This window comes from Euphorbia lathyris, chromosome 2 (genome assembly GCF_963576675.1).
Source record: "Euphorbia lathyris chromosome 2, ddEupLath1.1, whole genome shotgun sequence".
NCBI lineage: Eukaryota > Viridiplantae > Streptophyta > Magnoliopsida > Malpighiales > Euphorbiaceae > Euphorbia > Euphorbia lathyris.
In genome coordinates this window covers 48,270,236-48,279,714 of record NC_088911.1, presented here as the reverse complement: position 1 = coordinate 48,279,714, position 9,479 = coordinate 48,270,236, and the positions used below count along the sequence as shown (strand labels likewise).

Sequence of the window (9,479 nt, the reverse complement as noted above, 5' to 3'; positions counted from 1 at the left end):
TTATTTTATTTTTGTGACTTTTCACTTTGTTTAGAATCTGTATCTCTCATTAAATCTCTTCTTTTAATAAAATGATATATGCTTTTATATATGAAAAATATGCGAATAACATATATAATTTAGTAAAAAGATAAAAACAAAATATAAAGTTTGAAGTTTGGACTAAAGTGAGCCCACAAATTTAATTATGATGGGCTGGGCTGGGCTGGCTTGAGTTGTTCAGTCACCCTGGCCAGCATGAACTAGTTTCTTACGGATCTCCTTCTTTCCTTGATCCTTATTTCTTCAACGCTTTTGATGTAACCGAGTTTGGAGGGAAAATGGAGCTTCTTAAATTGTCCAAATTCAAGATCCAGCTTCAAGCTCTAGCAACTGAATTTCGACATCTCAGAGTACTATTTTTCCTTTTTCTGTTAATCTCATACTTGTTCTTCCTCTCTAATCCTTGTCTTTTCTTATTTGAATAATATAGGATAGGGAAAACTCCGCTGCTCAACAATGTCAATTTCTAATTCAGGTTTTGTTCTCATTACAATCATCACTAAGCTAGTTCTTATTTGCTTCTCTCTTTTTTCTTAATTGAAAGAAAATTATAGTTCGTTCTGCATGGTTACAGAAACAAAAGCAAACTGAGGAGGAATACGGGAGGAAGTTGCAGGAACTGCAATCGGAGTTAGCTTCCTCCCATGAATCGCGCCTAAAGCTCGAGCGGAGTGTTAGTCTAATACGTGTTCGTTCAAATGCTCCTTAGAAAGTCGAATTGCTTTAGTCTGTGATTGTTTTGTGTTTTACAGGTGAGTCACCTTCAAAACGACAATGCTTTGCTTGAGAGCAGGCAAAGGGAGTTGCAGGAAACGATACAGAACCTGCTTCAATCGAAGGAAAATTTCATTAATGCTTATGAGGTTCCATTGGTGCTTTATTTCTTGTTTAAAATGGAATATGAGATTTGGTTGATTATATTGTTTACTGAATCAACACTTTTGAGCAGGAATCCACTTGTGAGATGAAACGGTCAATTAAAGCCAAAGATCAAAAGCTAACTGTTCTATCAGAAAAGCTGAATTCTCATTTGTCTTTGATTGACTCTATAGAAAAAGAATCCATCTCTATCAAGCAACTTATGAATAATGTGCAAAGCCTTGTGAGTGAAAAAGAGGAAGTAGGCATGTAGTTTTCTGAACTGTTTCATCTTCAAAACTCATCAGGATATGTATAATCTAATGAAATCCTGACATTGGGTTCTGGTTATCTTTGTTTTCCATGTACAGTGGCTGGCTTAAGGAGCAAGATGGATAAGGTCTCTTTTTTTGAGAAAGTTTTCATTGGTAACTACTTGTTTTCATTCACCTCCATTAAAGAACTTGCATTAGCTAGGCTGTATAGGTGCACTTTACCTTGTTTCCATCCAAATGATCAAATAATGTGCACTTGTGCTACTTGTTCATCTTCTAAAGAGAAAACGGTAGTATTCTTTCAATCTTTTTCCTTGGCCAGATCCATACGTTTCACTCACACCCTTGTAATTAATCATTGTCAAACAATTCATAGTAAATATCAATTTCCAAAGTACTATATGATCCAATATTTTTTAAGATGAGCCTGTGTTCTAACTCACTCTGGTTTCCACAGAAAAGGTCTTTGACCTGGAAAATAAACTGAGAAACAATGAGGACGAGCTCCAAAAAAGGGACAGAATTATTTCTGAGCTAGAAGCACAGCTGGAAGTAGCAAAAATTAAGAACAACTATCAGGCTCAGATAGAAGAGATATCCATTCAAGTGTTAAATGCCTAAGATCCTAAACTAGATTTCCAACAAAAAGTTTCCAGTTTAGCTATAAATATATTATTATGAGTTGTCTTAACCTTCCATACCTTCAGAAAACTCTATCAGCAAAGGATGCAGTAATAGACAATCTGATTTCTGAGAAAGAGGTTAGATTTGAGACTGTTGGCTGCTTATTTCAGTTGGCTTGTTGCATTATAGTACTTATTGGCTCTACACCTTTTGCAATTGGTTTACATCAGGCTTTACATTGCGAAGCGGGAAATTTGGCTATGATATTGCAGAAGGTTAAGGAAACGTTTGCAAGTATGGATGAACAGGTAGCAAAATGTTTATTTCTGTTTTAAGTTTTCACGTTCTCAAATTTAATTTATGTTTTCATATCTCATTCCTAAGAACAATTTGTATTCTGTTTGGGTTTTAGAGTAGTTCTGAGTGCATTTTTTGGTAGAATATGACATTTAGATTCAACATCTTTCCAGAATAACATGCTAATCTAATCATGTATGAGAAAAGCTTTACTCAAAGCTTGTTTCATGCAAATTTCATTTGACCATTCTGTTGATAGAAGTGTAAAGACCAACTAAAATTACCATGACCTCATCCCCAACTTCAAACTGAACATCCTATCGGTGGCCTTCAACTTTGTATTCCGCTCTTCAAGCATCACCTCCACTTCATCATGCATTTGTTGGAAATTATGAGCTAGCTTTTGAGTTGGAATGCTAACCTTGTCCCCCTTCGGTATGCTCACAATGTCGAGGGTATGGTTGGGAACCTTTGTGTAGTCCATTTCAAAGGGTGATTATCCGGTGCACGAATGGACAACCCCATTGTATGCGAACTCGGCTTGAGCTATCACTAAATCCCACATCTTCGGCTTATCCTTGCACTTACTTCTCAAAAGATTCCCCCAGATCCGGTTCACCACCTCGGTTTGTCCATCGGAGGGTGAGCGGTGGTGCTGAATTTCAAGGAAGTGTCGAATAAAGCCCATAGGGTCGTCCAAAAGTGGCTTAGGGACTTAGTATCCCGGTTGGATACGATATTCTTCGGTACCCGTGCACTCTCACTACCTCCTGAAAGAAAAACTTGGCTATGGATGAAGCATCATTGGTCTTTCAGCAATGGGAGGAAGTGTGCCATCTTCGAGAATCTGTCCACAATCACAAAAATGGAGTCCAGTCCTCTTTGCGTTCTTAGTAAACCCAAAATGAAATCCATGTATAGATCCTCCCAAATGGTAACCGGCATCGATAATGGCATGTGAAGCCCCGAGTTGGTGGCGTGCCCCTTAGCGGTTTGACATACATAACACCGCTATCTTTGGCTAAAAATACAGGGAACTCACCGCTTCATATGTTTTCCCCCTCTCAAAATGTCCCTTAGACTTCCCTATGTGAGTACCAAATAACCTTCTCCTAGATGGAGGTACATCGTAGACGCAACCGGTTCCCCTTTCATGAGGTAATCATCTAGCACATGGTAGTCACCCTCACCAACTTGACTCATACACCTCTCCCATATAGTCCCGAAGTCCGGATCCTCTTTGTAGGCGCCCTTCACATGGTCAAATGAATTCATTTCAAGAGCTATAGTCTTGAGTAATGCTACCCGATGGCTTTAGACATCCGCCACTTGATTATGTTTTTCGACTTTGTGGATAAGTTTGTAGGGGAACTTATCCACAAACGTAGACCATCTAGTATGCATGGAACTCCTGAGTTGCTTCTGACTCCCCCAAATATTTCAAGGCTTGGTGATTCGTGTATAGAACGATCTCCTTCCCTAGGAGGTAATGTTCCCAAGTCTTCAAGGCCCTTACTATGGCGTAAAACTCTTTATCTTAAGTGGTCCATTTTTTTCTCGAGTCACATAACTTCTCGCTAAAGTAGGAAACTAGCCTCTCTCTTGCATTAGGACTCCGCACGCGTCACATTCTACCTCAAAGAGCTTCTCAAATTTGTAAAGGCAAGTACTAGGGCTGCTCAACTTCTCTTTGATGAGTGCAAAGATGTCCTCTTGTTCCTCTTCCCACATCGAAACACTCGGTTAATAGGTGCTACAATGGATCTAAAGTACCGGATGAACCTCCGCTAGAACGTTTCCAACTCATGGAAACTTCGGATGTCCCCCACATTTTGAGGCATTGGCTACTCTCGGATAGCTCGAACCTTCTATTCATCTACCCGTATGCCTTCTCCGCTCACTACATACTTGAGGAATACCTAGCTCTCCATGACGAAGTCGCACTTCTTAGTGTTTGCATATAGTTGATGATTCCTTAACAAGTCAAATACAACCTCAAATGCTCAATGTGTTCCTCAAGTGTTTGGCTATGAATGAGGATGTCATCAAAGTAAACCACCATGAACTTTCTGATCATTGGACGCAATACTTGGTTCATCAAGCGCATGGAGGTACTCGTAGCATTCGTCATCCCGAATCGCATCACTAACCACTTGTACAACCCATCTGTAGTCTTGAAAGCCATCTTCCATTCATCCCCAGCTCTAATTCGAATTTGATGGTATCCGCTCCACAAGTCAATCTTGGAGAACATTTTCGAACCACTCAGTTGGTCCATGTCATCAAGTTGAGGGATCGGAAACTTATACCGGATGGTATCTTGTTGATAGCTCGATTATCAAGGCACGTTCTCCACGAGATGCTTTTCTTTGGGATGAGTAAGGGCGGAACCGCACAGTCTCATGCTCCGATAGAGAATGGTCCAGTGGCAGGAATGTTCTAGAAGGGGTGAGCTGTATAGGGCAAATGACATTTTAGGTATAAGCCATTAGTATTTAGGAGGAAAGAGTTTAGGAAGCCAAGAGAGATAGTTTATTGATTGTTTTGTGGCAGCTTCCTAAACTTTAATAAACTATCTCCCTTGGCTTCCTAAACTCTTTCCCCCTAAATACTAATGACTTATACCTAAAATGCCCTTTGTCTTATATAGGGGTGAGCAGAACCGAACCAAAAACCCAAAGATCGAAAAAACCGAATCGAAAAAACCGGACCAAACCGGACCGAATTATATTTTGATTTGGTTCGGTCCTAATTTTTAAGCTAGTTTGGTTTTCGGTTTGGTCCGGTCCAAAACCGAATAAAACCAAACCAAAATAAAATATGTACTACTTCTAATTTTAAGGTTTTAAATTAATTAACTAATTATATATAGAAAAGAAAAGCCAATTAAACATGTTTTTTCTCTCTAAACTAATTATATATATAAAAGAAAAACTAATTATATGATTATTATCTTTATATAATTGTTTAGTTAGTGAAGACACGAGTAATTATAGGTCTCTAGTGCTTTGTTTGGTCCAAACATGAACCAAATCGAACCGGACCGAAATAATTTGGTTCGGTCCAAACCAAACCGAATTATAATTTGGTTTGATCCTAAAAAATAGAGGTACTTTGGTTCGGTCCAATTCGGTTTGGTTCGGTTTTTGGACCGAACCGAACCATGCTCACCTCTAGTCCTATATAGCTCACCCCTTCTAGAACATTTCTGCCACTAGGCTAGACCATTCTCTAACATCCACCTTCAACTTGAATGCATCATCCTTATTAAAGTTACCCATATATTTTACTAGCATGCCCATTTCCACCAAAGGGATTCCTCCCAGCAAACCCAACATTTCTATCATGCCCATAATCATTAGGCTCGAAATTTCCAACATCATTCTCAAACTCATCACTATCAATAACATCATCATTTGCTAATAGATAGTTAGGCCTTCTTACCTCTCGAGGTCTCGGACCCCTTGGTTCGGCTTTGGTGGAAACGGGTTCCTCCTAGGTGGAGGTGACGGTGGTAGTGGTGGTGGTGGTTGTTGTTGTGGAGTAGGGACTTTCTCATTTCTTCTAGGGTGACCTCCAAAAGCTTGTTAGATAGTGTCATAGAGATCTATCCTCATTCTTCCAATGGTTGCCCTCATTTGCTCTTTCGCATGCCTCCGTTCTTCGTTTTGCACCCGGAGTTAGGAGTTACTCTCTCACTTCGAGTCTCAAATCATCCATCTTCTTGTCAAATGCTTTCATGGTGTCTTGTGGGATTCTCGATTGGACCATGCCAAAAGAAGTCTTGTGTTAGGAAAACGATCGGCTCTGATACCAACGGATATAGATCGTAACGATGTTAATAATTTTGATCTTAAACTAACAAAAATAATACTATTCTCTAACTAAAACTAGAAGGAAATAATCCAAGGTATGAACACCTTAGCCTCCAATGGATGAAGTTTAGTTTAATTTGATAAAAGTTGCATTCTTACAAAATGGTAGGGTTTTATACATCCTTAACCCTAGGATAAAAACCCCCTAAGGCACTACTAACCTCCTTAAGACATTAGGGGTAGTATAGATACAAATAACTTAATGGTAAAGTAGAAAATAAGCTAAATGGAAGACAGTAAATACATAGTGGCAAAAATAGTAAATAGAGCATGTGAAGAGATGGCAGAATTTGGCTGAACTTGCTGGTGAAGTATTATCATATGCCGTGTAGGCTGAAACTTGAATATTCCATACGACGTGTTGCATGCCGTGTGATTTTATCTGGACCGAAACCAAGCTGAAGCTTCGATAGTTCATACAACGTGTTGTAGGAGTGACACGCCGTGTGAATTAATTCGGAAGAAATAGAAACTCAGCGGAAATCCCACACGCTGTGTGACCTGGTTCAAGGGTTCTTCCGCGGTGTGAGCCTTGTTTCAATGGTTCTTCCGCTTCCTTCACATTGATGCCCTTGTAAAAAAAATAATAATGTCAAATTTAATCTATGTTATACATGGTTTCTTGTGCAACGAATTATGTTGTCTATCATTTGATATCTCTAGGATGCTTTCACAGCTAAGGTAGGCAACATGCTTTCCTCATTTGCTTCTTTGGTTGAAGTACCCTGGACTTTCTTGACAGGAGCGAAGGGTATTTTCTCCCGCACTCAAATGTCAACAAGACAATGATATGGTTGGGACAAATGAAGATTATAGGTAACTGGACGGACTTCTTTGCAATACAGAGGCCCAGCTTATGCGTAACTTCAAAATTTAGCTATTATCTACGTGTTTCAGAGAAGCTAAAAGGGTTATAAACATGTTTCTTTTAGTTGAACAATCTGAAACGGCTTTGCTTTGTTTTGTTTGGAAACTGATACATACTTGTGACGCTATTTATACCCCAAGTGGTTAACCAGGATTGAAGATGTCCAAAACAGCAAAGAAGCATCTGCAAAGAAAGGTTATAGAATAAATGCTCGAGAAAATCAAGGTATGCTCTTCCTCCATGTTGTTTACAGTAATTTAGGAATAGAAAAACTGAATGTGTCAGTAAATATGCATGTCACTATTAATTGACTTGGCTTATATATATATGTGTTGCGAAAGAAAATGTAAATTGTTGAGGCCACCTTAGTTAATAATTTAAAATATAATGAAAAGAGTTTATTTCAACCCATTGAGTTAGGAGTAGAATGGTTCTTTTTCTTTTGTTACTCCTTTATGAAACTTTTCTCACAATAGATCATGAAGCATTTTCATAAGTGCTCCAAAGTTCATTTCTTGTATGCTGCTGGAAGACGAATCTGATGATTAGGCAAAGTAATATTTTCATATTATAGTTCTTCTTATAGGACTTCCAAGCAAATAAACTACCTGTAGAGTGTAGACAACTTGAATGATACTGCAAACTGATGTGGCTCCTAAAAAGATCCTATACTAGTTATGCAAATAGTTACTGTAAATCAAAAGGCTATGTCTAGTTTCTGGTGTTCGCTATGGTTACTTTGTTTTTTACAAAGTACCGTTACTTGGTGTGGTTTTCGCCATTGGATTAATTTTATGCTCTATCATCCAATGGGTGAAAACCACACCAAGTAACGGTAACCATAGCGGGCACCCTAGTTTCTATATGCTTCTTGAAAACAAAGCCAATAAAGATGCATCAAGGATCGGTTACTATATTTTCTACGCAGCTTCACCTAAATGTCAAGAGCAGAAATCAATTGGCAATCCGCACCTAGAAAATAACAGTAATGTGGGCTCATGCCTGTCGGAGGCAAGTGAATTATTAGCAACTCAATCAAGTTATTAATTGTATATAATAGAGAATAACAAATTGCCTTGTTTTCTTGATAATGCCTTGGCCGTTTTGTTCTCTCCCTCAGTCTCTGTACTCTGATTTTCAATCTGCTGCTAATGGTCCAAGTATTCCAGAAAACAATGAGAAGGTAAGATATCTTTTATACAAACCAATGCGAATTAGATTCATCAGGGCTAAGATAATGTTGATTTCTTCCATATTGAACATGATAAATGTGGCATTTTGCTTCGCATGTTTATTCTCAAGAGTCGTTTATCATTGCTCAGAAAACAACTCAATGTGATGTTCAAGATTGCACAGGTTCACTGCCTTCCAATGATACAAAACGATTCAGAGTGCTCAACAACCCAAGGAGAACCCTCAGACAAGCCGTGGTCATGAAGCCCATTTCTTGTTACTTTCTGGGCCAGGTTTGGAAGGCCTGGTTGGTTCTATGGATTGAAAGCAAATAATATTATCCAACCATTGAATCATTATTCATAAGTGCCAGCAGAGCAGGGTGATCTCAGTCAGGCTCAGCAAAAGCTGACTTATGCCTTCATACGTTCTCCGCAATCTACCAAGGTTTATTTTGGAAATACAAATTGGTCCCCATATGATATCATATGTAATTGCGGTCAGAAAATTTTGGAAATGACTACCAGCAAAAGTCAAACAGATGCGTATAAATTAGGCAGTCGTCAAAGGCCTGCCAAATCAAAAGTAGTACGAGCATTCCTAGTGGTGTTAACACCAAGTTGGTGCCACCTGGGTACTAATCACCTTCAAAAGTAACAAACCATTAGAAGCTTTGTAACTTCATAATTTTTTTAGGATAAAAAAACATTAAAAGTAAAACAGGAAGGACTAGATTAGCAATTTACCTTCAAAAAGTATCTAGAAATAAAGTGGAGATGGAGGCACCAGACACGCCTCATCTGGCAAGTGTTGCACACACGCCAGATGCAACACATCTGCTGCCTCCGTGTGCTGCAATCCTTTGGTTTTGGATTTTATGGGATAAAAGTTACTGTTTGTAACCAAAGAAAGTAACAAACTAGAATTGGAAACAACCTCCCTAATGGTTGGTATAACTTTTTCATCTAAAGTTACAAGGAAATGACATCCATTAGGGATGCTCTTATCTACCCTAAAAAAACTACTACCCATGAACCTAAATTATAGGTTACAAATTAAAACAGATCTTTTTCACTCTCTGGAGCCTGCCTGCTTGCCTGGTGATTCTGAGTTCCAATTCTGTCTTCTGCACCATGGAAACATCCTATAAACTGACTTGGAATTTTATTCCATTTTGAGGTTTTGGCATCGACATAATGTTCAAAAATAAATATCTAAAACTTAAGGTCGGCAGATTTTGTATTATCTTAGAATTTTTCTTAACGAATCAGTCAGCAGATAGATATATTCGATTTCACATTTGCGTTAACATATTCTTCTCTTTGCCTATCTTTTACTACTTGCGTTAATCCAGTCTCCACTAGTATTAATTGCAAAAGCTCTCGCGAGTATAAAATTAATGTCAACATTATACTAAGTGGATAAAAATTTGTGTTAATTACAACAGTTTTATGTATACATAATAAG

General features: G+C 38.4%; 1 protein-coding gene across 2 annotated transcripts; it reads left to right on the top strand.

Annotated features, from left to right (window-relative positions):
* The first annotated feature begins 298 nt into the window (after window positions 1–298).
* LOC136218097 (protein GRIP) lies at window positions 299–8,785 on the top strand. 2 transcript variants are annotated; one of them, XM_066004851.1, is made up of 14 exons: window positions 299–392; window positions 473–517; window positions 617–715; window positions 795–905; window positions 992–1,166; window positions 1,272–1,328; window positions 1,633–1,769; window positions 1,877–1,936; window positions 2,030–2,107; window positions 6,714–6,787; window positions 6,991–7,064; window positions 7,768–7,850; window positions 7,960–8,022; window positions 8,196–8,785. In XM_066004851.1, exons 1-14 carry the CDS (start codon window positions 321–323, stop codon window positions 8,274–8,276), a joined length of 1,209 nt encoding a protein of 402 aa, XP_065860923.1. In that variant the 5' UTR covers window positions 299–320; the 3' UTR covers window positions 8,277–8,785. The 2 variants fall into 2 exon arrangements, with proteins under 2 accessions (XP_065860923.1, XP_065860922.1); XM_066004850.1 differs by having other exon boundaries at window positions 8,187–8,785.
* Window positions 8,786–9,479: the final 694 nt, after the last annotated feature.